The 26,462-nt window shown below is 47.8% G+C and overlaps 1 protein-coding gene across 4 annotated transcripts in view; it reads left to right on the top strand.

Annotated features, from left to right (window-relative positions):
• Positions 1-26,462, top strand: part of Arhgap44 (Rho GTPase activating protein 44) — a 150,804-nt gene that overhangs the window by 118,517 nt on the left and 5,825 nt on the right. For 2 of the 4 annotated variants that reach the window (XM_057775758.1, XM_057775760.1), the window contains exons 11-19: positions 2,524-2,635; positions 2,991-3,072; positions 8,577-8,657; positions 11,220-11,333; positions 11,894-11,985; positions 12,957-13,137; positions 22,117-22,134; positions 22,912-23,139; positions 24,928-25,085. In XM_057775758.1, the coding sequence (XP_057631741.1) occupies positions 2,524-2,635; positions 2,991-3,072; positions 8,577-8,657; positions 11,220-11,333; positions 11,894-11,985; positions 12,957-13,137; positions 22,117-22,134; positions 22,912-23,139; positions 24,928-25,085 (1,066 nt within the window). The remainder of the gene's footprint in view (positions 1-2,523; positions 2,636-2,990; positions 3,073-8,576; positions 8,658-11,219; positions 11,334-11,893; positions 11,986-12,956; positions 13,138-22,116; positions 22,135-22,911; positions 23,140-24,927; positions 25,086-26,462) is intronic. The other 2 variants (XM_057775759.1, XM_057775761.1) reach the window with 2 other exon arrangements.

The following is a 26,462-nucleotide window of genomic DNA, read 5'->3' as shown; positions in this document are numbered from 1 at the left end:
TCAAGTAGGAGATAAAGAGTACTAACAGGGAATAGCATGAGTCTTTTGAAACCTCAAAGCCCACCCCCAGTGACGTGTTTCCTCCAATCCTCCCCTAACAATTCTAGAAACTGGGAACTAAGTATCCATGCATATGAGCCTCAGGGGGTACTCTCATTCAAACACCACAGCCCCCATCCTGTGGCTCAAATTGCCCTCTTTCATCTTCCCAGGGGGCCAAGTCCAGTGAGCAGCCCCGGCCTTGTTTGCCACACTGCCTGATACAGCTACTGTGGCTTTGCCACAGTCTGGCCCATGGGGCCCCAATATCCTTGCTGAACACAGGCCTCTGCCCTCCTCTGTCTAGTTGTCTTCTGTTATAGTCATATACTTCTCTATCTGTACCTCAGCTTCTCTGAGGAGTCCTCCCAGGGATCCACTAGTTATGCTTCAGCCCCTGTATGAATATCTCCTACATGCAGCCTCCACTGTGCCTTGGTTGCCATTTTCCAGCATATCTTGAAAAGTCCTCTGACACCTTTGGATTGAACTGACTAGCTACATTCATAATCTCCCTTTAATGAAACAGTCTTTGCTGTTAGGCAGCCAACCCTATCTGCTTATGCTGTCTGTTCCCCTCTATCCATACCAGTCACCCGGTAGATGCCCGAAGCATGGGTAACCCAGACCCTGTATTGCTTTGTGCCTTCCTAAGCCTGCACGCACACTTGTAAGAAAGTCAAATTTATAAATTAGGCATAATCAGAAACTGTATTAGTTAATTTCTGGTTAGTTGGTAAAACACCATCACCAAAGCCAAGAAAGAAGAAGGGTGGGAGTCCATGGTGGGCAGGCAGAGCACCGAGGCAGGCACAGTGGCACAGGTGGGAAGCTGAGAGCTTGCATCTTTAAAGGCAAATGTGAAGCAGAGAGCAAACCGGAAGTGTCATGAGGCTTGGAACCCAGCTCCGCTGGCATATTTCCTCCAGCAAATTCCTAAACCTCCCCAAACAGTGTTACCAACTGGGGACCACGTGTTCAAGTGCTTAAGCTTATGCGGACCTTTAGCATTTAAATCCCCACAAAGACTAATAGTAACCAATAATAAAATAGAATAGTTCTAACAACACATTGTAGTAAAAGAATCTAAAGTCTGTGAGCAACTCCTTTCTAGAAATTCCTGTTTAGTATTTCCAGACTGCAAATGGCTGTGAATACCTCATGCTGTGGGAAATGAAAAATGTAAGTAGGGCAGGAGCCATGGAGTTGAATAGCATGGTTCCTCCTCTTTTGTGTTATTCATCTCTAACACTACCGGCCCTTCCTGTGTGGCCACAGCATGGTTATAAGATATAAGCCAATCTTTTTTTGTGTGCTCTGTAGCTTGATGTCCTTGTCACAGCAGCCTGATGGACACATTTGCCCAAGCTCGTTAGCATAACCTCCTCACACATAGGCCAGTGAGTTCTAGACATCCGCTTGTCTTACATCCTCTACTGAGAAAGGAGTCAGCCAACCCCACAGCTCCAAATCTCCATCCTGGACTGGGAATGTTTTCTTCAGGAGCAATGTGGAAGTCTGGGCTTCCATGAAACCTAAGAGGAGGGAGGGTCACCTTCCCAACTTGTTTTTTAGTCTGTGGGGCACCTAAGGAGGCAGAGTGGAAAGCCAAAAGACTCCATACTTCTACAGCCCTGGGCCTGAAGCTTCCTTCCCAGCTCTGGCCTGCATCTATCTTCTCTTCCAAACACGCCTGTCTACCTCAGTTTTACTTTATAATGTGAGGCTGTTCATTTGGCCCTAAGTGGTAGTAATACCAAAATAATGGAATCTGGAGCGTGGCAGACCACCAACATGTTCTTCTCAAGACACCGGTGCTGTTTATTTCGCTTGGTGTCTCCCAGTGTGTATTCAAGTATACACATACACGTGCATATGCACGCATCCTGTAGACCAGTGGTTCTCAACCTGTGAGTTACAACCTCCTTCAGGGATTGAATGACCCTTTCACAGAGGCCACCTAAGACCATCAGGAAACACAGAGATTTACATTACAATTCATAACAGTAGCAAAACAACAGTTATGAGTTAGCAATGAAAATTTGATGGTTGGGGGTCACCACAACAGGAGGAACTGTATTAAAGGGTCACAGCATTAGGAAGGTTGAGAATCACTGCCATAGACATTTGTTTGCCCAGGTTATTAGACCTGTGTGTCTGGCAGCTCTCAGGTAGATTCTCCAAGATATTTACTAAGTGTAAAAGAGACACCCGAGAGTCCAGGGTTCAGATGCCCAGTAAGTCAGTGCATTGAGCTGCCAGGCAGTGAGCTGCTGCAGAGAGCAGCAGGGTGGACTCAGGAGTTGCTTCAGTCTGGAGGAGACACCTAGGAGCAGGCAGCTGCTTCATCAGAACAGGGCCCTGGTTGAGATGCCGAAGAAGGGGTGGTCCAGAAGGAAGAGCAGGTAGACTTTCCAGCTCTCTGTTTTTCTCCTATCTCTCTGAGTTGCTGACCACATTCTAACCCCTCCATCCCATTGGCAGGGCCTCTTCCGGGTAGCCCCCTCGGCCTCCAAGCTGAAGAAGTTGAAAGCTGCACTGGACTGCTGTGTGGTGGATGTGCAGGAGTACTCGGCAGACCCCCACGCCATTGCAGGTGGGTACCCTCCACCTCTGAGCCAGGGTTCCCAGGAAACGGGTGAGCATGGACAGTGTGCGGCTCCATGTCAGGAACAATGGCTTCAGATGTCCACGTAGGGCCCCCTTTCAGGCCGTTTTCTGATCACTGATGGAAGACTACCTTATTAGTACAGTTGAAGGTGGGTAATGTGGAAAACAAGTTGCAGGGCTATGTAATTTTCAACCCAGGTACTCTCGAAGCCTGGTAACTGTTCACATAGGAATCCACTATTTGATCATGTGTGGGTCAAGGAGTCATGTCCACTTGGAGCAGTGCAGGCTGATGCAGTTTGTCCTGCTGTGGTGTAACAGCTTACTGTATTTATTCCCAGGGGCTTTGAAGTCTTATCTTCGAGAGTTGCCAGAACCTCTTATGACCTTTGAACTCTATGAGGAATGGATCCAAGCTTCCAAGTGAGTACCTTATATTGAATTGCATGTGGGTTAGGATTATGAGGACTACATTCATTTGCAGGTATCTGTGGACCATTGGATGCTTAGGTTCTTTATCCAAAGCAGCGAGTATAGTGTTTTCATAGAACTTCATGTGCACTTTAAGCCATCCATAGATTACTTATAAAACCTAATGCCATGTAAGTAGTGGCTATGCTGCATTGCTTGTAGGTTCTCCGAAGTGTGAAAGCCTGTGGTCTCAGATAAGCAACTGCACTCTTTGCTTTCCATCATGAGCATCATGTTCCCAAAAAGATATTGCAAGAATGCAGAGTGTAACTCTGTGAAGTTACTAATGGCTCATTGAGGGGCAGAGGCAGTGCCTCATGTTCTGAGGCAATTAAGAAGCTGATAGGGCCACTCTGGCTACTAGGGAAGATAGGTCTGTTGCTGAATGAAACAGGCAAGTTAATAAGAACACAAGAGGGGTGTGTGTGTGTGTGTGTGTGTTCTTCCATTATTTGAGGTTCTAATGTAATTTTATCATTTTCCTCCTCCCCTTCCTTCCTCTAAGTACATTACTAAAGATAGATTTTTAGAAGTGGCCCTGTGTGTACATTAAAGAAGTTTCTGGAAAGGCCTTACTAGACAATGGCAGTGATTTCTTTTAGCAGAAAGAGCAAGAAACAAATAGTCTTGAGGTCTTTACCCATATCTGTTACAGAGATATTTTAGCCACAGTGGGTAAAGACCTCAAGACTATTTGTTTCTTGCTCTTTCTACTATTGTCTAGTTGAGGCATCCCATGTGGGCAGTAGATACAATTCATGGTGTCTAAAGACTGGGCCAAAGAAGCAGAATTAGCAGGCCAGCAGTCAGTGCCGCAACTATCTTAAAATACAAATGACCACGTGTAGCGAGGAAGTAGACAATATGGGACAGGTGGATTGGCACCAGAGCCCGGGTGGTGGAGAGCAGAGTGAAGATCTTGCGGGTAGAAGAGAAGAGGTGGGGGAAGATTTTAGGAGAGAAGGTTGGGAGCAAAGGTGCCTACAGATGGAAAGAATTCCTAGTAATCTCTGGTCATGGGACTTGGCCATTCAAGGCATCCAGCTGAGCCTCTCAGAAAGAACACCAGAGCCTGTATCAAGGGTCATCATCTCTTTCAATCAAGTGAATCGTCATTCTTTTTAATTGATATGTAATCTACAAGGTTTTAGGGTGTGCTGTGGTGTGTCAGTGTGGATATATTGTGCAGTGGTCAAGTCAGGGTCATCGTTAGTGTACTCATCACCTCAAATGTGCATTGCTCATTATTCTTCCATTCCTTGAAATCCTGGGAGCTCAAAGATAACCAGTTCACCTCAAGGTGAAGGCATGCTTAAATGTATCAAGCTAGAGAAGGTTGTCCCAAGTACATTGCTAGTGCTGTTTGTTTTCCAAAGTACAATAGAGTTATGCTATGATGAACATATGGTCCACAGGTTTTACTATGAAGGGAGGTTTCTGGTTCCATGGTGTTGTTAATAAATGGTGCCATGTGTTGAGTGCTTTTTAGAGGCTTGCCATTGTTCTAAGCTCATAATCATTTTTGAACCATCTAATTTTCATAGCTTTCTGAAGTGGGCTAGGCTGTTACCTTCCCTTTCAAATGAGGACTCTAAGGTGAGGAGTGAGGCTGGGGCAGCAAGTTACTAGTCAGTTAACACACAAGAGTGAGAAATCAAATCAAATGAGCCCAGTCCCATATTGTAGGATGCCTTGTTTGTTCCCAGCTACTCAGCCCCGAAATAACAACATAGAAATTGTATTAATTACACCACTGGTTGGCCTATTAGCTCTAGCTTCTTATTGGCTAACTCTTACATCTCAATTTAACCCATTTCTATTAATCTGTGTATCGCCACATGGTTGTGGCTTACCAGCAAGGTTCTGACTCGTCTGTTGCATCTCTCCAAGTCTGCCTACTTTCTCCCAGCATTCAGTTTAGTTTTTCCCACCTAGCTCTACTCTACCCTATCACAGGCCAAGGCAGATTCTTTATTCATTAACCAGTAAAAGCAACACATATACAGAAGGACCTCCCACACAAGTCCTAGAGTTCATGCATGCAGCCACTGCATTTGATGCCTTTGCAAAACAAAACAGGGATTCTAGTGAGAAATGAGAGCATATCCTTTGATGGAGACTGCCCCTGTTTCTCCTGGATAGAGAAGAGCTCTCGATAAGAATCTAGAGAGAGGAAGGACAGCTTGAGAGTGACACTGGGAATGTTGCAAGACACGCCAGTCCCAATCGTTTTAAAAGGTGGTTGTCTTTTAAAATAAAGGTGTGTTTCTGCCCCTGGATGATAAGCATTTCTAATGCCAAAGATTCATGAGGCATAGTGGAGTCTGCCTTGCATGGTCTCATCATCTTAAGAAATGCCTTTCCCTGGTGGAGATATTCTTCACTGTCCATCTGTATCCATTCTCTTGGTACACTTTCAAAAGATCCCAGGATCTGATCCTGCTTCTTGGGGATCTGGATTAAACTGCCTGGGATTCTTTGTTTCCATGCCCCACAAGCAGCTGAGAGGATAAACCTTGGCCCTGTGAAGAGGGAGTGCTCAGCTGGACTCAGAATGCAGCACTCCAGGCTGATGCAGCATATGTAGACAAATCTGAGGGGGCTTAGGACACCCAAGACCCTGGTGGGTCACGAAAGAGAGGAGGCCAGATTCCAGATCATGACTGATGATAAAGAGGATGCTCTTGGCAGTGAGGACAGTTAATGCAGTGACTCACAACTGGTCACAGAGACCATAATTAGTGCCTGTTGAGGGCTGGGCCTATGTCTGTGCCAAACCTGCTTCACAAAACTCAGGAACATTAAAGGAGGAGGAGAAGGGATGTGAGAGCTGGAAGACGTGGAGGTGTCACTGTGAAATGCAGGCTTCTGGACAGGATCTGGCCCTTGGACTTAAAACTCACTGCAGTTATGGCTAACTGTACAAGAAAGACCTCACAAGACTAAGACAGCAAGATAGCATTCCAGCAGGCTGAACTAATTGAACTCAGTGGATTACATACTAATAAAAAAAGAAGCCATGACGATGGGAGGGAAACATGCTAGAAGGGGTCCCAGGGGAGTAGGATGCAGACGTTGAGATAGATGGGATCCAGACGTATAGTGTATGTGTATGAAATAATGAAAATATAAATAAAATACACTTTTAGAAACAAGGTGCAGACTTACTGGGACTGAGGAGGTGACTTTGGGAACCTGGTAAAATTAAGTACCTCCATGGTAGAGCATGCAGAGATGGAGAATACAGGGTTCCAAGGCTAGGAGACCATCCTCAGAACAGATGCTCTGGGGGGGGGGGGGGATACAGGGTTCTGAGGCTAGGAGACCATCCTCAGGACAGATGCCGTGGAGAAGGATGCGGGGTTCCGAGGCTAGGAGACCATCCTCAGGACAGATGCTCTGGAGAAGGATGTGGGGTTCTGAGGCTAGGAGACCATCCTCAGGACAGATGCCCTGGAGAACCATGCGGGGTTCTGAGGCAAGGAGACCATCCTCAGGACAGATACTCTGGAGGAGGATGGAGGCTAGGAGACCATCTTCAGGACAGATGCTCTGGCTGACTCCTCTAATGGACTGCTCTCTGAGACCTCCGCCTCATGGATACCTTCTGCCTCACCTCAAATGTCAGCTCTGCAGAGGAGTCTTCCAGGGCATCCTTCTTCCCTTTGCCCTATTGCTTCTGCACTAGGGAAAGTATAAATGCCTCAAGTTGTTGATTCTTCCCAGCCTATAGGGCTGTTCCTGGCACAAAGGGACTCATTCTAATATATATCTGTTGACTTACATTCCCTGAAAGGTCGGGTATCATCTGCCCTTTGTCAAAAGACAAATTCAGTTTAAAAATCTAACAACTTTCCTTTTCCATTTTATTAACTGAGCAGCACTTGATTCCACGAGGCAGAATGAGTTCTTCCAGTGAATTCGTCAGGATGGGTTGACTTTACAGACAGAAAAGCCCCAAGAAACAGAAACAACAAAACGTAATTGTTTTAAAGGGACTCCTTAGGGGGCGAGGCAGAGGGGGGGATGATCCTGTAGGCTCAGAGACACTGGGACTGATTCCTGCAAGACTCCTGTTTTAGGAAACTAGTCCCCATTTTCCTAGTTCACTTTGACTGTGTGGCTTTTAGCACAGTGGCCCCATGACAGCTTGGTCTGTTCTGCCAGGCCCAGTACTGTCCGCACAAAGAGGTGACCTCCCACAGACTGCACTGTCACCTTCAGAAAAGCAGAAGACTGGAAGAGGACATGGGACCGTCACCACAGAAAGTGCCTTCACAAGGGACAGAGGGACAGCAATGGTGGCGACAGCTGCAATGCAAATATTTCATGTCTATTGAGACATGCAATCGGACATCAATCAGCAGCAGGGTTGGGGGAGGGGGGGCACTTGGGTCACCTTCTGGTTTAGACTGTTCACACCAGCTCTGTGAGCCAGGTGTCACTAACAAAGGTCAGAGTTTCCACCACTCCAGGGAGCAGAATGGCTGCTTCATAGCTTCCCAGTCCAGGCCTGCTCTGACTAGGCATTGCATAAATATGTTCTGTTCCTTTCTGTTCATAAATGCAGCTTTTAGCTGAAGGGTCTTGTAGAGGTTGCTTGCCTCTATCCCAAGGCAGAAATGAGGGGTACAGAGAATTTGTCTCACCTTGGTCGAGATCAGCAAGAGGACCCTAAAGGCACCCAGCAGTGACATGTAAAGGTGATGGCCATACCTTAGGTATGGGCCTCACCTTAATGCTCTTTACTCTTCAGATCTGGGGAAAAGATTGTTCTGGCATCAGACTTTTCTTATCATGTAGGCCTGGGTATACATTTAAAAAAAAAAACACTTAGTCCTAAAAATAATGCTTTCATTCCGAGAGATTTTACATATATATATATATATATATATATATATATATATATATATATATATATATATATATAGAGAGAGAGAGAGAGAGAGAGAGAGAGAGAGAAATAGCTATATATAATGGAAAAAACCTTTTAGCTAGTGGGAACGATCCACTCACTGAAGTCAAGTTTTGAAAGGTCGGATTTATTTATGTCTGTGTAACTTACGTTGTTTGTTGAGCATTTAGTTTATGCCAGATATGGAGAGATTTAGTATGCAGCAAGGTTGAAGTGGGCAGCAGGGTCAGATTCTCCCAGCTGGTGGCCCGTGTTCTCCTGACAGCACCAAAGTCCTGTGCTCCACGATCGTCTGGCCTCTTAACCTCACTGTTCACCTAAGACCTGTGATCCATGCAGATGAAGTTTTGTTGAAGTAGAGTAGGGCAGGACTGAAGGAGACCATCCAAGGGGAAGTGCTAACAGCCACGGGTACCTAATTCTAATAATTTGCAGTGATTGAAAATGTCCAGTGTCCATGACAGTGACTGGTGAGAAAGACTGGTGATCAGTGCTACGCCAGTTTGTGTTCAACCAATGACTTTTCCTGTCAATTTCCCAGTATTCAGGAGCAAGACAAGAGACTCCAGGCTCTCTGGAATGCTTGTGAGAAGTTGCCCAAGGCCAATCATAACAACATCCGGTAAGAGGGGAGTGGAGAATGTGGATTGGGCTTATGCAAGCCCAGCTAACCTGTTCCCTGGATAAAGATCATGGAACCTAGTGGGCATGGGCACCCTATGGGATCTGCGGTACAGTTAGCATGCCTGTCCATTTTAAGCTCCAAACAGCCTATGAGATAAGGCAGGGACAAATTGATAGGTTTTGCTGTTAAGGACAGGGACAGAAGCCACATGTCATCAGGGGCTACCCAACAGCCATTGGCTAACTGTATGTAGTTTTTCAGTTTGTGAAGAACAAGGAATATTGCACACCCTCTTACAGTGTTTGAGATTAGTGGACATCTAGCTGACCTAGTCTGGAGCCAAAGGAGGCAGATATGACCTTGAGTTAGTCATAGGCAGGGTGGTGAGGGAGAGAGTTCCGGGAACCACTTCTCTGCTGCAGATCCTCCCTCACCCTTGGCTTCTCCTTCTTGCCTTGCCTATTTCTCTCTTGCTTGCTTCCTCTCCTCCCTGTTTCTCAGGGTGCAGATTTTCAGCTTCAACTTCTGCTTCCATCTGCCTGACAATTTCTGTTTCCCTGTTAAAAATCCCTAGAGCGCTGCTGTGGTGTTCCTCAAAGCACTAAACCCCAAATTACCACAGGATGTGGCAGCTCCACTTCAGAGCGTCTGCTCAAAGAAACTGAAAGCAGAGACTAGATATGGGATGCACCCACATTCGCCGCAGCGAGAGTCACAGCAGCCAAAGTGGAAATAACCTAAGTGTCCCTAGGCAGATAAATGGATAAATCTGATATGGAGTGCACACACAGTGCAATTGTGGTTCTTACAGTAATGTGGATGAAAAGGCTTGGTTCCGTATAGGTGAGGTGTTGAGAGTAGTTGGAGTCACAGGTATTGAAGGTGGTTGCCAGGGCTGGGCAGGGGCTATGGTCTAATGCATACAGTCTCAATTTGAAAAGGTCAAATGGCCCTGGAGGTAGATAGATGGTCGTCTGGCAACAATATAGCTATATATAACTACGATATAGCTGTATTACTTTAGTGTATGCCTAAAAATGGATATAGTGAGCTGTAGATATATTTTTATTAAAATTTGCATTTAGAAATATCCTGATCCAAGTCAAATATGCATGACTCATGACATGTTGGTAACCTCGACCCTCAGCCATGGGCAAGGATCCAGGTTGCATGTTCTCAGAGATCTCACATTCTGGTCCAGTCCTAGGATGCTTCTTAGAGGTTGAGACCTAAGCAGGAGAGGCTGTGGATAGAGTGAGGAGAGAGAGAAGACCATGACTACTGGGTTGAACATCCCACTCCCCAAAGGCAGGTGCACCATCTGCTGGGATGTCAGAAGATGAATTAAAAATCCTCCAAGGAGGCTTGGAGGGATGGCTCAGCCGTTAAAGGCTAGGCTCACAACCAAAAATCCTCCAAGGAACTTCCTTTATTGTGACAAAGGGTTTGTTTGGATGGCAGCCTTTTGTAGCTAGGAGTCCAGAAGAAAACACACCCCACGGCCTCCAGGAAGGACAGGGATATTCTAGGTGTGGTATGCTCAAGTTGTTTCGGGGTGTTCACCTTGTACACAGCTTTGTCATTCTTCTTTGAAGAACTAAAGTGACGGAGATATAATTCACACATCACTGTGCCTTTTGGAAAGGTGACATTTAGGATTGAGTCTTCATTCACAGAGTTGTGAACCTGTCGACAGAGTCTGACTTTAGAGTGTTTTTAATCACTCCACAAAGAAACCTGGTTCCCACCATCCTTCACCACCCCCACTCCAGGCCAGCACCCGCTAATCTACCTTCTTGCACTGTGCCCTTTTCCATTCTGGATATTTCACCAATGAAGTGGAATTACACTGTGTGGCCTTTTGTGTCTGTCTTCTTTTGATTGCCATATTTCCGGGACTCATCCACATTGAGCATTGGATTCTGTCAATTCTGTCAAATTGAAATGGTCAATTCTTCATTCTTTTGTTATGCCTTCATAGCATTCTACATAAATGCATTCACCCCTGGAAGGCCATCTGAGTGGCCTTGGCTCTATGCATAGTGCAAAGAATGCCTCTCCAGATGTCTTTTTAGCAGCTTGTGCACAGGCATATTTCTCTCGGGTGTGTTCCCAGCAGTGCAATTGGCGGGCCATGTTCTGTTGTCATTTGCTCTTTCTAGGAAGCCCGAGTGAGGGCAATAATGCCCCAGCGTGTGAATAGCCATAGACACTTTGGTTACATAGGGAAGATGGCAGGTTATGCATGAGGTGACAGGGTTTGGTGATAGATACACCTTGGTCATCCTGTATTAAGGCACAAGGACAGATGGGGCCTGGTTAGTCACTGGTTATTCACTGGAATATGTGAGCATCTGCCTGGCTGAATTCTGGGTCTGTCTGCTTTGGGGAAGAGAATCCAGAATTCCTATTTCCTGATGTGGGTTATTTCTTCATATATGGCTGGTCTGTGAGTCTCCTTATCAGGAACGTCCTACACGAGAAGTTCCTATTGGGGCCTATGGGACGAAGACTAGTATTGAGTCCTAGTTAAATCCAGCTCTTCTCATTGCCTTTCAGGTACTTGATCAAATTTTTATCCAAACTGTCTGAATATCAGGATGTAAACAAGATGACTCCAAGCAACATGGCAATCGTCTTGGGACCCAACCTCCTGTGGCCACAATCAGAGGGGTGAGTCCAGGGAGGGGAGGGCCCCTAGGGTGCCAGGCATGGGCTGCAGGACAGGAGGCCTGGGCCCTGGATCACCTAAGCCTGTTAGCTCCAGTTCTGTTGTGGCCTGCTCCTTCCTGGAGTCAAGAGAAGGAAGAGAATTTCCTACAGTTTTTCCTTGCTGACAGACTCAGAGCTATGGGTCTGAGGAATCTAAATCAGAGTGGACGGTGACAGAGGAAGGCAAGGGACATCATGGCACCAAGCAAGGCAAGCTCTCTTGGGCCCTCTGGAGGCTTCCGTAAGAGGATAGCTCCTAAAATCTAGACCTAAGAGGATATTGGGCTGGCTGTCTGCAAGATGCAGCAGGCTTGAAAAGCAGACAAGCTTCCTTGTGCTGAAAAAGCATTTGTGACTCGTATGGTCACCAGGAGTGATTCTATTCATAAAGCCTCGGGGAGGCAGCTGACAGGCCCAGGCCTGCAGGATTCCAGGTCAGGGTCCTTTTTTGAGCTTAGTGAAACTTAGTGAAGCTGTCCCCCCACTCAGCTGGCTAGCCCACCCCTCTGCTCTGTTGGCAGGAACATCACCGAGATGATGACCACAGTTTCACTGCAGATTGTCGGCATCGTGGAGCCCATCATCCAGCATGCAGACTGGTTCTTCCCTGGGGGTTAGTATCAGAACTCACCTATGGGGGACAGAGGGTCAGAGGAAAGTCGTTATGAGCTCAGAGCCTGTGAAGCCAGGAGTACTTTTACTCCTCCTGCACACAGCCGCTGATGCACCAGGCACTGGAGCAGAGTCTGGGATGCTCCCTTCTCTATCCCTGCCAAGGAGACATTCTAGTACCCGGGTGTCCATGCCTTCTGCTAACCAGGTCCATGGGTTCTTCTGACCTAACATCTACAGTGTGGTTTATTCATATCTACAAAACATGGGAAACTGGTTGAGTGCGGAGTGCCCCTTAGCTCCAAACTGCTCACTTTCCAAATGCAGAGGGTGGCTGAGCCTGCGGTGTGTGGCGGGGGGCAGGGAAGCACTTCCGTTCAGGGCTCAGGCATCATCTGGGCACTGCCTTTCCACTGACTGAAATGGTGGTCTTTGAGTTGCCCCTCAGTGCATAACAGCAGGGCTCCAAGGCAGTGAGTTGCTTTTTGTGTGTGTGCCTGGTTCAAAATTAGATCCTTGAGACAGTTCTCTACAAGGGAATTTACAAGATGTTATGAGCCATGGGAGTGCCGTTACATGCGTGTTTCTCTGTGGTGATCATTTTATGGAGACAGCAGTTGTAATAATATTTGCTGAAACAACAACACGCTGATCCTGTATGTCATGCGGAGTAAATGCTGAGGGTGAGCTTTAGCCACTAACTTGTGTGAGGACAAAATGTGACCAAGGCTGGAACCCTTGCATCATAGTTCAGTGGTCAGGGTTGACCCGGTTATCTTTCTCTATTAACAGCATCGTCTGGCGATTGCCCAGTCTCTTCATTGGCTGATCAGTACAATGAATTAATATCACGAGGTTAGCTGGTATAGACTGTGAGGTGAATTTTTCTAAAGGCAGCCTGTGAGCAACTCTCATCCAGGGAGGGAGTGCCATTAGCAAGAGATCACGTACACTGGTCCTTTCTCCCTGCAGAGATAGAGTTCAACATCACAGGCAGTTACGGGAGTCCGGTCCACGTGAACCACAATGCCAACTACAGCTCAATGCCCTCTCCAGACATGGACCCCGCTGACCGGCGCCAGCCAGAGCAGGCCCGCCGACCCCTCAGTGTTGCTACGGACAACATGATGCTGGAGTTTTACAAGAAGGATGGGTATGAACTAATATCTCTTTTTCAGCATTGGAAATACTGGTTTGGGGGAGGGTGTGTTTAAGAAAACCAGGAAGGCTGTACTTAATGACACTTGAGGTGGCTTGTAGCAATTAATTTGTGACCTCATCCCTGATGCTTTTTTTCTGTGATGTATAGGACAGGTTTCTTTGGCCTGTGTCTCTTTGGGCCAGAGGTAAATACAGCCTTCTTAGCTGAATGAATTGCTATCAGTACAGTTAGTTCTCAGCAAATATATAAATGTTGGTCAGTGAAGGGAATTGATTTTTCAATCATAAACTTCATTTATCTTCTTATTTATTTCAACATAGTCTTATATAGCCCAGGCTAGCCACACACTGCCCATATAAACAGGGATGACCTTAAACTTCTAATCCTCCTGTTTCCATCTGCCAAGTGCTGGGACTATGTATTCGTATACCTGGTTTTAGGCAGTGTTGGGGACTGAACTCAGGGCTTTGTGCTAGAAAAAGGCTCTGGCAGCTGAACCACACCCCCAGCCCCTAAGCTCCTTATTGACTCAGAATAAATACACCGATGTGTAGCTGGGAATCTAGCCCAGTGGCACAACTCATGCTTTGCATATGTGAAGTTAAATCTCAGTAGTATAGAATTTCCAAAAAAAACCATGTATAAATGTGCAGCCATTCCCGCCTCTGCATTGTCTTTGCCTGCTAACCTGCCATCTTGAGAGGCTTCCTTGCATTCGCAGCACCTTTAATGAATAAGTTTCTCTGTGAGAGAGGAAAAGAACCCTCACCTAGGAGAGACCCAAGTATACAGCTTTTCTAAGTTCCTTAGGGTCTGTCTGCTTGAATGCAGTTCAAGTTCACCCAGCCTAGTGGGTGGCATGCCACTCCTGAGCCCATTAAGTCAGTTTACATAATGCCTAATTACACAACGTGATCCCCTTAGTAAGCAGCAGGGGCATAAACAGGTTACATAACCCACCCCAGTGAGTCCTGGCGAACGGTCACCCAGGGACAGCAGAGTCTATGATGAGAGTCCAGCCCACCAAGGGCATCAGCACACCTGCTGCTGGAGTGGCTTACCAGGCTTTGCCAAGTCAGTCAGTTAAGTAGACCGGGATTAGGAATCAAAAACTCCTTCCATACAATCACAGTCTACAGCTGCTTCGGGGCAGGAGCATGGAGCCCCAAGCCAGAGTGTCTGAAACTGAGATGTCAGGAACCAAAGCAGGCAGATGCCCTCTTAAACCAGGAGCCACTAGGCTGTACTGCAAAGGGCCCGGGGGACCTGGGGAAGAGTGGGAGTCAAACTGTCCCTCCTCCTTCTGCATGGAGTTGGCACTGGGGGCTGGAATTTACAGAGGAGCTCTACGGCTGTGTCCTGTGATAGAGGAGGTGGGGGTGGGGCCGCTGTCTTCAGTGGGTTACTGCTCCTGCTTGTGACCTTACTCAACAGACATGATATGTGGGGTTGCATGTAGTTATTTGAATATGTGTGCATTTATGTGTTGTTTGCAGGGAGAGGGAAAATGGAAACTCTTAGGTATTCAAATATGGAACAGAAAAATCTTTACCAAAAAAAGTAGCAAAACTAGAATCAGAGAGACAGAAATCTGGAGCACACCTTGGGCATTTCTTTTAAAACTCATTCTAAGCAGCAGCTCAGCGCCCATGCGACCCCTCGCCAAGCCGTCAGCATGCCCTCATGGATAGATGTGGGTGCTAGCAGCAGTCCAATCTCCATGTGACCCCTTGCCAAGCCATCAGCTTGCCCTCATGGATAGATGCTGGTGATGGCACCAGTGCCCGTGTGACCCCTCACCAAGCCATTAATATGCCTTCATGGGTAGATGCTAGAGCGGCAGCAGCCCAGTGCCCATGTGACCCCTTGCCACGCTGTCAGGATACATTCATGGGTAGATGGTTGTGCTGCCCAAGCCACAGAGAACACCTCAGAACCACTGGGCTTTTCCAAGTCTACTGACCTCTTGCAGTGTACAGGTGTGGCAGCAACTTAACCAATGACATTTCAAGCTGATGCCACATCTCTAGTGTAGTCCTGTAGCTTCAGAGCACTGGGAATGAACTATCCCATCTGTGTGCCATGATGATCTTAGGTTGGGGACTCTGTGAAGCTAGGTGTGTGTAGGCACTTCTGCCAAGCCTGGTGACCTGAGTTAGATCCTCAGGCATCACATGGTGAAAGAAGAGAATTAACTCTCACAAGTTATCTTTTGACCTCTACAAGTGTGCTGTGGTGCATTTATATATATATATAAATATACACACACACAAACACACACATGCACACATGCATGTGCACAAGTGTGCACACACACAAAATCTAAGTTTATAAACTCAAGATTTCATTTCCATCATCCACCCTCCCCGTCTATGTATTGCTGCAGTACATGAAGTAAAATGTACTGTGTGTGTTTTAAAATTTATATTCCACAGCAAATGAGATGGGAAGCATAGTTTAAGTTGACCCTAAAAGGTCTGTCTGACAGGGCATGGTTTGAAGCCATGTACCGCATGATGACATTTGGGTGATGATAGCTCACATACATGACCGTCATATGAGATTGTGTATCTGATGATGTCACAGCCAGCATAGTTTGTAAGTATACTCTGTCACGTGCAGACAAAAATGAAATTGCCCTGTAACAGATATCTAGCAGAATGGTCAGTTCTGAAATTTGAAAGAAAGTGGACTCATTGCTCTTGGAGGGAGAAGAGAATATTCTAAATCCACTGAGTAGCACAGTGTTCACTAATTCTCATCTTCCCCACTTCTGAGCTCTTAATGTATCTAGAGAAAAATGGTCAAGTCTTATAAGTCTCCCACTGAAATGCTGACATTAAATAGATCTTATTGAAGGTTTTTGACCAAGATAAAAGAAACTGTAAACTGTGTATCAATAAAGCTGTTATTATAAAATCAGGAAAGTTGGGGCAGATAAACCAGATAAAACTGGGCCAGAGTGGGAAGTCTTCTGTGAGTGTCAAGATTATTTTTTGGGCCAACAGCTTCTGAGTCCTAGATGTCATGTAAGGCAGCTAGCCCTCCACCGGGCTAGTCACGAAGCCTTTCTGAGTCACAGCACCACAAGTGGAATGTCTCCAGTGAGTCATGGGTCAGAGTTAAGAGCTCAAATCTGTGGTTTTCATCATGACACACAGGATGATGGCCACCTACAGATACGGGGTCCAAATCTGCAGCCTGTATATATTACTTTGTTCTGGAAAAAAAAAAGTCTTTGCAAGATCTTGAAGTAGGAAGCTGAACTGGCTTCTCAGTGGTCCCTATAGGACATCATCTACAGGAGGAAAGCAGAGAACCACAATGCATTAGAGTTGTGAAGGTGGGGCTAAGATTTGCAAGTGGGCTGACACCAGAAGCTGGCACAGAAATAGATCGCATGTCCCCTAGAGCCCCTGAAGGGACCACAGGCGCATGCTGCTGAATGGACCATTGTGATAGAGAGCCTGGAATCTGCTTCCAGAACTGTGTGTTTATAGCTGTTGTTTGCCCATTTTGTGGCGCCTATCACTGCCGCTGCAGGAGCCTAATACAACCATTAGCAGGTGCCAGTGAGTAGCATTGTAGGAAAGATGGCAGTAGACACATGAGTTGTCCTTGCTCAGTGTGAGTGTCTCAGTGACCTTCCCTGGCATCAGAGCTAGCCATGGTGGTGTTCTGGAACTTCTGAGACTAGCCCAACATGTTCTTCCTATGTCTCTGGGGACTACTTATAATATAGTTAGTGCAGAGTCCAAGCATCCCCTGCAGAGAAATTGTGGTCCCAGAGGGATCTGTCCCCAGGGAGCAAGGAGCTGGCAGCCAGCTCTGTCAGGAAGTTTCAACTTTTGAGTGTCATTCCCGCATCTTTAAGGTAGCAGAGCAGTGCACACTGAGAGAATGATAACTCAGCAGTTAAGAGTGTTTGCTGCACTTCCAAAGGACATATGTTCAGCTCCTAGCATGGTTGGGCGGCTTCCAACCTGTTGCACGGGTTTCCGTGCCCTCTTCCAGCCTCCATAGGCACTCTCACATGGGTCTCACATGGGTCACAGATGACAGAAGCACATACATATAAAAATAAATCTTTAAAGGAATGGCATGCCTGGCCCACTCCTCTGCCACCAAGGCATCCTGACCAAGCCTTTTCCTTGCCTCTTAAGTACTTGGTATTTTTCACTGTCTACACTATGCCAAGTATTGGAGCTAACTCTACAAGCATAAAATATACTAAAGCCAAACTGACCAAAGACACCTGAAGGTCATAAAGAGCTCTCTTTAACTTAGAAACCATTCTTCAGGCAGGAAGGTCGTGACCCTTTATAGTCAGGTCCCCTGTCTTCTGTCAGTTTGTTCTCTAGTGAACCTTTCAGCTGAGAGGACAGTTCTTATTCCTGACCCCTCTACCTGCCGTCCAGGGCTGAGCACCGAAAAATACAGATATAATAGTCAGATTCTGCTAATGGAACCAAATCCCTGCCATAGCCAACTTCAGAGGAGGTGAGTTTACTGTGAAGAATGGCTTCAGACTTCAAACTGCTGCTTGGCCTGCTGGTAACCTAATGTCCTTCTATAGGGCCAGCTCCTAAAGGCTCCATCATCTTCCTAGAGGACCAGAGGTCAGGCTTTTAGCATCTAGGCCTTTGGAAGACACTGATTCCAACCATGCCAGGCGGGGTTGTGTGAACTCCTAGAGTCTTCTGTTAGGCTGCAAGTATTCTTTTTGACTGGTCTGACGGGCCAGAGTCCTACAGAACAAAGTGACAGAAGGAAGAAGGGCTCTGAGTCACCCTTCTTCCACGCTTTATTGCTAGGGAAGTAAGAACTCAAATATTAAACCCAGGCAGCATCTTCCCAGTGTCTCCACCTCACACTGTCCCCAGTTCACTAACACAGTATCCTTCCTCACCCCTTCATAAACACAGTCCGTGCCTTTATCAAGTAGACATTTTATTTTGTTTAAGACAAAGTCTCATCCTGTAGCTTTGGCTGTCCTGGAACTCACTATGTAGACCTGTCTGTCTCTGCTTCTTGAGTGCTGGCATTAAAGATATGCACCATCATACCTACTTAGACACCTTTTAAAGTCATATGTACGTGGCATCTGAGTGACAGGACATTACCACTGCTGATTCTTCCTCAAGACTGTCTGTCCCTTACAAAAACAGTTTAGGACTAGAAATAGTTCAAAATTTGAAGTATATGCTTAAACACATGAAACATCTTGGGGGTGAAACCGAAGAATAAAAATGAAATATGTCTCTCATATATATAGATATAGATACATAGATAGCTAGAGATATCCTGAAGGTCATTTTACACATCTTTCCTGCTCCTGCTTTGACTGTCAACACTTGAGGCCACGTGTAGGAATTCTGACATTCTGATCAGCTCACAGAGCTTTGGGATTTGAAGCATTCTGCATGTCACATTCTCAGATGAAGGGTGTTTGGCCTGTGCCTGGTCTCCTTGGGCTGAGGATCTTACGTTCATTATTCTATAAACACCCCCAAGGGAGAGAGGGTGTGGCCCTCCTCCTTCACAAATGATACTCAAAGATGGCTCATCTGTATCTGTATTGTGTAGCTAATAATTGCCAAGTCTGGAATTCATGCCAAAATGTACTGCCTCCAAAGCACACGCTGCTGCCTTGAACAGAAGAAAATACGAAGTCACCACAGCAGAGACGCAATACAAAACAGCCCGTAGGCCCCTCCTCCAAGATAAGTTCTCATTTGCTACAACCCTGCCTTATCACCTGATGAAATACCATTTCCATAGCTGGACACACCTCCTCTCAGACATACTTCGTGTTTATTTCAGTTCACTTTCTGTTGCTATAACTGAATGCTGGGATTGGATACCTTAGCCAGTGTTCTATTGCTGTGAAGAGACACCATGATCATGGCAACTCTTATAAGGGAAGCCTTTAATTGGGGCTTATAGTTTCAAAGATTTATTCAGTTCATTGTCATCATGGCAGGTCAAGGCAGCTTGCAGGCAGACATGGTGCTGGGAGAAGAAGCTTAGGGTTCTACATCTTGGTCTGAAGGCAGCAGGAGTCTGTACTGGGCGTAGCTTGAACAAATGTGAGACCTCAAAGCCTGCCCCCTCATTGACAAGGCCACACGGCCTAACCATACCACTCCCTATGGGGTCCATTTTCTTTCAAAGCACCACACTGGGTAAAGGCAAGAAGTTTACATAACTCGTAGTTTTGGAGCTTCCAAGGCATGGTGCCAGCCTTGGCTTAGCAATAGTGAAGGTCCCCTTGGCTCCATCCCATGGCAGATGGCAGTAGGAGTATATGCGAAAGCAAGAGACGGCATGGCAAGACAGGAAGCGAGAGAGGTTTCGGGAGCATGCCTGCCCTTTGGTGAACCTCTCTCATTTGAGAAGCAGGGTCCCACCAGAAACTTCTCAGGTCCTTCTGAAGACAGTGTCGCTTGTGACCCTATCACCTTGAACCCAAGGTGCTTGGGTACCAGCTCCTAGCATCTTTTACCACATTCTCAGAGGACACACTATAGCCCTCTCCAAACCACAACACCATGTCAAACGCAGAACCCATTCTGTCACTTTTGCCCCCAGGCAGGGCTTTGAGGTATGTCAGGTCTGTTATCAAAAGTTACCTTTATGGTTACTGGAGGCAGGAAAGAAGGATTTGCCTCATTCTGTTTATGAGGAAAGAGTTACAAGAAGTCAATAATAATTGGTCTACCTGGGGCTGGAGGCATGGGTCATCTCAGAACCAATTATTTGTTAAAGTCTCATTAAAAAATCCAAAGTGTAATTTATTGCAAATCTCATGCAAATGGTTGGTGCTTGGTTATATGTGATGACAGCCTTGTAATGCCAGCCCCTGGGAGGTAGAGGCCAGCCTGTGCTCCACAAGACGGTACGTCACAAAAGCCTGTAGTAACAAAGACATAAATGGAAGGTTCTGGTAGGCAGGGAGGAATGAAGCCTTGGCATCTGGCCTACCCACATGAATCCCAGTGAGGGTTGTCTGGCTGATGTTTCCTTACCCTAACAGCAGTAGGAACCCAACACTTCACCCTTGATTCCCAGATTCTGCAGGCACACCCCTTGAGTCCTTACTGCTTCCCCAAGAGAGACCCCGAGGAGCCAGAGCACAGTGCTCCAGGAGGCCCTCCCTAGGGCTTGCTGTGTGCCTCCCGTTTATAGATTCCCCAACCTTAGCTTTCCATGGTCTCCTCCTAACCTGGTATTTGCTCCCTTTCGGTTTTCACAAGAGGGAGTCATGGAGGTGCTGGGGCCTCCACATTGACTTTGAGTTTCCATCAGCAGCACCTGCCGGAGTCACCCACTTCCATTCTGTCCCCCTTAAACACAAGCAGCACCTTGAGTCTGTTCTGATCTCCCTTGTGAGACAACAACAAAGACTTGAGAACTGTCGATTCAGACTTACAGTCTAATCGCCTCGTCTGTGGGCAGCCCCTTTGGGGGCAGCTTTGTCATGGCTGTCATGGGCTGAGTTTATGTGGACGTTCAGGCATACAGAATTAGCAGACTGCTCCTTTGAGTCTAAATGAATATTTAAGTATTTGTGAGCATAGCTTTTACCTTTGCTATTGAGTCACCCCAAGATTTATATAACTACTTGAAAATGTCAGTGGACATGGTATGTGTGTTCACTGAACCCACGATGTTCCACCCATCAGTCTCTCCAGCAGGCAGAGGGGTAACTGGCATAGCCAGCAGCCTCTGGTGAAGGTGGCAGTGTGCACTCAGCTTGGAGTTCTTAGTTGCTGACATTTGCCAGTCATAATTACCAGGGCTCGCTCAGTACCTAACTGATGCCCAAGCCTGCTCTTTCTGCTGCTGAACCAGATCAGCAGGTAGTCTGGGGTCTGAGGTTCCAGTATTGGAAGCTGCCCTTGAAAAGAGAAAATCTCCCACAGCCCTGCTTCTAAGGACCCAGCCTTCCCTCCCTGATGAGGGAAAACCTTCCTAAGCAGAAGAGAATGTGGCCGAGCAGAGGGGTGGGGCTTCTGGACCCCCCCCCCCCCCAGGCTGCCTGACCTTGGACACTAAGTGTTACGGCCTCCCTCCCCTTGTTCAGGAATAAGCTTTTCTCCCCCTTTGTCCTGATAAATTCTGAAACCCAGAAAGCATATTTTGCTGATCCTCCTTGACCTGCTGTCACTACCAGGGGACACTTATGGACCCCTGCTCCAGTTTGATGACATTCCTGAGGTTCTCTGGATGCTCTCTGAAGGTGCTTGTTCAAGATGATGAAAGCCAGTGGGGTCCTGGGAAGAGATTCTCCCCCTCCATTCCAAGAGGCCCTCCTGAAGCCATCTTCAAGGGGACCCTAGAATGGCAGATACAGCACTAAGCATGAAAGGCTCAGGAAGCTGAGGCAGCCTCAGTTGGTTTGGTAGCACCCTCACGGCACCCTTCACCTCAGGTCTGTGCACTAGCTCAGCCCTTTGGACCACTGAGGGAGAAGAGAGGTGATGAGCACGGGTGTGTCCTCTTTCCCCTCCTGTGCTGATAAGCACTAGAGACGCGCATGTCCCGGAGCGCGGCTCGTCCCCACACAGAAGTCCATGTCTCCCTCCATATCAGAGTTCTTGTATTAGTCAATGAAGCTGTTGCCCAAGGACACGGAACCAGGTCTACCTTGACCGAGTGATGGGGTGCTAACTGCTTTCTGTGTTTCATACAACTTGAAAACGAGTAGATGTCTGGCGCTCTGATGATTCCATCGTCCCCAAAGCCCCGGCAACTAGACAGCTCTGCTCTATCCACCAACACGATTGTGGCTTGTGTAGACACAGGAGAGGCTTGGAGGACAACTACACAGTAGTCACCCTGTCACACGATCCAGCTTTATGTCAGGACTCTGACCATCACAGGACCCCTTGCAGACATACCACCTCTGTGTCCAAAGGAGGCTGTAGATTCATTGACACTAATATCTGTATGTTTCTGTCCCTGCAGCCTTAGGAAAATCCAAAGGTACAGTATCCTCTGGTAGCTACGAGGCCACTTGCAGTCTCTTAAAGCAAGCAAGCTGTGTGGTAGTGAGCTCGGCAAGAGGGTGAATGTGCCATGTTTGGTTGCTTGTCCGACTTACTTGGAGCTGTGTGTCCATCATCAAAATAGACTCCGAGCCTGGAGGGACCAGAGGCATGAGCAGCTCCTTCCATGCTATATAAATACGCAGCTGTGGCCTACAGAGGTTGTGCCTTGACAGGATACCCAGCAGTGGCAAAGCTGGGGCTAGAACCCACCTTGCAAAAAGGATGTATTTAGAAGTCTCCTGCCGGTTGGTTCACGTCCTAGACTGGTGCTGTCTATCCATGTCCCACTCTCCTTCATCTCACATGGGAAGAATGTTTCCCTTACCCCACAGGTAGGCCACATTCTGCTCTGAGGACAGCTTGAGTTCCACACCCCAGGATGCTTTGGGGGCCATTATCCCAGGGCCTGCTGGCTTTGGCAGAGGGTGAAAGCACAGCTTGTGGGCTCCCAAGCTGCTGGCTGTGCCCCGTTGTGCGTTGCCACTGTGGGAGGGTGGCTCGTGCCAGGCCTAGGCTGGTCCCCAGCAGCCCAGGAACTGGAGTGTCACTAGCCATACCTCTCCACTGTAGGCATTGCTTCCCAGGGCCCAGGAGGGTGCTAAGGCTGCTGCTCTCTCCTAACACAGATTGCTTGAATGTCTCTGCTTCATGGGGGAGGGAACGCGTCACCTGTCACACGTGGGTAAGCAGATGTCTTTGTGTCCCTCGCCAGCATGGGTGTGAGGGTCATGGACACATCTTGGGTGGCTCGAAGAGGCTCCTCTGCTGGTCGGAAAGCATCCTGCGCCCCGCCTTCCATGCAGCCTCCTGCCCCACCCTCCGAGCTGGCTGCACCCCTGCCATCACCCCTGCCGGAGCAGGTCCCAGACAGCCCCGCCACTCCGGCTCCTGTGCTCTCTCCATCAGCTGCCAGCCTGCAGCCCACCCCTGAGCGCCCCAGGTAAGCCCAGCCCCCGCCATGGAAGGCTGGCCTGTATGCTGGGGTACATGCTAGGGTGCCTGGGCTCTGGCTCCCACCCCAGGCCTCCTGGACTTGCTTACCCCCACCCCGCCACATCAGAACATTCATGTTTGGCTTTCTCCATCCTGCCAGCGCCCAGTCATCTGCATCACCTGCCCTGGATTACCAGGTGAAGCACAGGCTTCCCAAGAGCAGCATCCCCAAGCAGACATAGAAGGTGGCACTTCTCCAGTCCCCGCTGGGGACTTCCCACCCTCCATGTCCCTCTTCCTCTGCCTGCATACATTCCCTGGTTTGAACTTGAGGATGTCAGCATTTCTGCCTTCTGCCTTTACGTTTGTAGGGGCAGTTTTCACTACTAACATTAGTGCAGACCAGAGGTGTAAAGGTGGCAGATACGCAGGGCATGGTCATCTTCGCAGCATGCTGTCTGCTGGCGTTGCCTTTCAGAGGAGAAAGAGAGCATCCATTCCATCACCAGTTCAGTGAACATTACCAGAACTCTCTCCGCCTAAAGCTAGTAACGTGGGATTTCTGTCTACATCTCATGCCCTCCTGACACAACACTAGGCTCAGTGTGGTCCAGGGTGGAAGGCAGGGATACCGTACCTGGTGAGGCCCAGGCAGAAGGCAAGACCTGGAAGTGGGAGCGCACCATGGAGTGGTTTGTTTCTCTTCTCATGCAGCAACCAGAGAAAGAGAGAGGCTGCTTGCTTGGGCAGCTATGCTAGGGACACACACACCCTCACAGACATCAGGTGGGATGGGGTGCTGAGTACCCCGAGCCTTTAACTTAGACTGTTCCTAAATCAGATTGCAGTTATTTTTTTATTGCTTCCTTTAATTTAACACAATCCCATTTCAAAATATAAAAGTGACAAAGGGCAAAGGAGACAACCATGGATTTTGAGAGTGGCACCCAACAACAGGTGTGCTGGAGTGCTTGCTGACTGTAGCTCAGAGAAGCCCTGATGCTGGCTTTGCACCCACAGGACTCTGGGTCCATGGGAGCTGCACACAGGGCAGTGGGATCTTAGAGATGTAGATGTTGGTAACAGTGGTCCAGACAAGCTGGTCAAGAGAGAAGAGACACATGGCCAGATTGACTGAGATGGTCCCCTCTTGCAGCACTCAACTGTATCACTGGTTGTCCCATCTTACAAAAGAGATGCAGTGTGGCTTATCTGTCCATATGAATACTACTCCTGAGGATGGATCCCCTGGGCTCTGAAGGAACTCCAGGGCTATTGTGCATTGGTACCTCTTAGGGACACTTCTTTGGAGGGTATCACTCATTGGTACAGATTATTGCAAAAGCCAGACATGTCTTCTTTGACTGGAGAGCCATTGCCAGAGGCTTGGCAGTAGAGACTATGTTATCAGTGCTTGCTGGGCACACTGACTCTAGGAAGCCCTCTTGATTCTGGTAGCCATGATGATGGAAGGAACAAGAAGATCCAGGTCTTTAGCTTCAAAATGACTCAGATTTCCCTGGTTGAGGACAGCATATAGAGGGGCCACACGTGTGTTCCACGGTGCTCATTGGTCACCAGAGGGCAGAGGAGGCTGGCTGTGAATACCAAGCCGAGAGTGGAACCCACACATCAGTGCTCCAGGAAGGGAGAGGCACCTCCCCTATCCGGGACCATCAAAGGCATTGAGAAGGGACTGAGACAAAGCAGTGAGAGTTAGCAGTGCAGTGAGCAGGATGGGTGCTGGAGCTGACTGTGCTCAAGAGTTCCCTTGTCCTGTGTGTTTGTGTTTCAGTGTGTCTAAAGGCAAGGAGCTATCTCCGGGGTCTGGGCAGAAAGGAAGTCCAGGTTCCATCCCAGGGACAGCCTGCCCAGGGTCGCAACTGGGGCCACAGCCGGCTGCCAGCCCCAGCCAGCTTCCTGCAGACCAGAGTCCACACACCCTCCGAAAAGGTAGGTCCCCTCTGCTGAGCATTCTTAGGCCGGAGATGGACGTTTTCCCCATTAGCAAGGGCCTCTGGAAACCTTTGCTTAATGAATCATTCCCAGTCTCAGCGCTCTCAACCCCACCAGGGAACGTACCACACGTGCAGCAGGTCAGTAGGATATAGATGGAGGAGCAGACCTTCTGTAATGTATCCCGACACTATGGTGCTTCACCACGTAATGCTGCTGAATTACCACACGGCTGTGGAGAAAATCTTGTTCTTCACTATACAAAAGAGGCCCGTTTATTTTTTTAGAAGCTAAAATAATTATCCCCCAAGGCATGCAGGAGCAAGAAGAAACCTGACCCCAAGTTGGCAGAGCCTATCTCTTATCCACACTGCAGGGAGACGAGCCTGGGAAATAAGATATCCTCAGAATGGCTTTTCTTTCATGGAGTGGCTATGGAGAGGGGCAAAGGTGGGGAGGAGGCCACTGGGCCTCTCTGGGGACTTAGATGAGGTCCTTCTAGCATTTGTGCTGGCAGCCAGCCCTAGGTTCTGAAGACTAATGTTCGTGTTCTTGGGGTGTTTGCCTGTCAGCGGGATCTCCTGGGTACTCGACTCCATTGTGGAGATCGTTCATTTTCAATTCAAGGTAGCAGGCATTCTCTAGGATTAGTAATAAAAGGGGAAAGAAGCATTTCAGAGAGGCCGGGGCAACGCTGCGCTTTAAAATGCAGCCATGTGGGGTGTGGCTCGCAGCCTGACCAGTTTCTTACTCCCCAGCACTGCAAAAGAGAAAATGACAATTTGGCCATCCCTACTTGCATCAGGGAATGCAATTCTTAATAAGAAAGGGGTAAAAGACAGTGACCCATGGCCACGGACATGGAAGTGGGGGATGCAGTTACCAAGTCACAGTTGTGAGAGGCGGAGTTCAAATGTTCCATTGCACAGTGGGCTAACTATATAGTCCATATACAGTAATTAATTAGACAGTGCCAAAGAACTAGGGAAGTCTTGGCCAGTTCCCAGTACACAGAAGTGATCACACTTGGAGACAAGGGAATGGTAATGACTGTAATTTGGTCATTATGCATTGCGTTCCATCGATGTACAAAAGCTATTATATCTGTTAACTCAAAGATTACAAACCAAAGCCTGGGCAGCTGGTGCCCAAACATGAGAGGGTATCTGAGTCATTGTGGGCTGTGGGTGTCTGGAGCCGTAGGATTTATCAATGGGAGACCAAGTCATTGTGCAGCTTCCAAGCCCATTTTCTTCTCTGGCACCCCTGAGCAGCTGTGGTAACACCCTGAATTAGAATCTTCCCCAGTAAAGCCAGCCTTACTGACACTCTCTTAGAACTCAGCAAGGAGAGGAAGAGAAGTAAGTTAGCAGC

The sequence above is a fragment of the Chionomys nivalis genome, chromosome 7, assembly GCF_950005125.1.
Source record: "Chionomys nivalis chromosome 7, mChiNiv1.1, whole genome shotgun sequence".
Lineage (NCBI taxonomy): Eukaryota > Metazoa > Chordata > Mammalia > Rodentia > Cricetidae > Chionomys > Chionomys nivalis.
The sequence above is the reverse complement of the archived record's forward strand: the minus strand, read 5'-3'. Positions and strand labels throughout refer to the sequence as shown.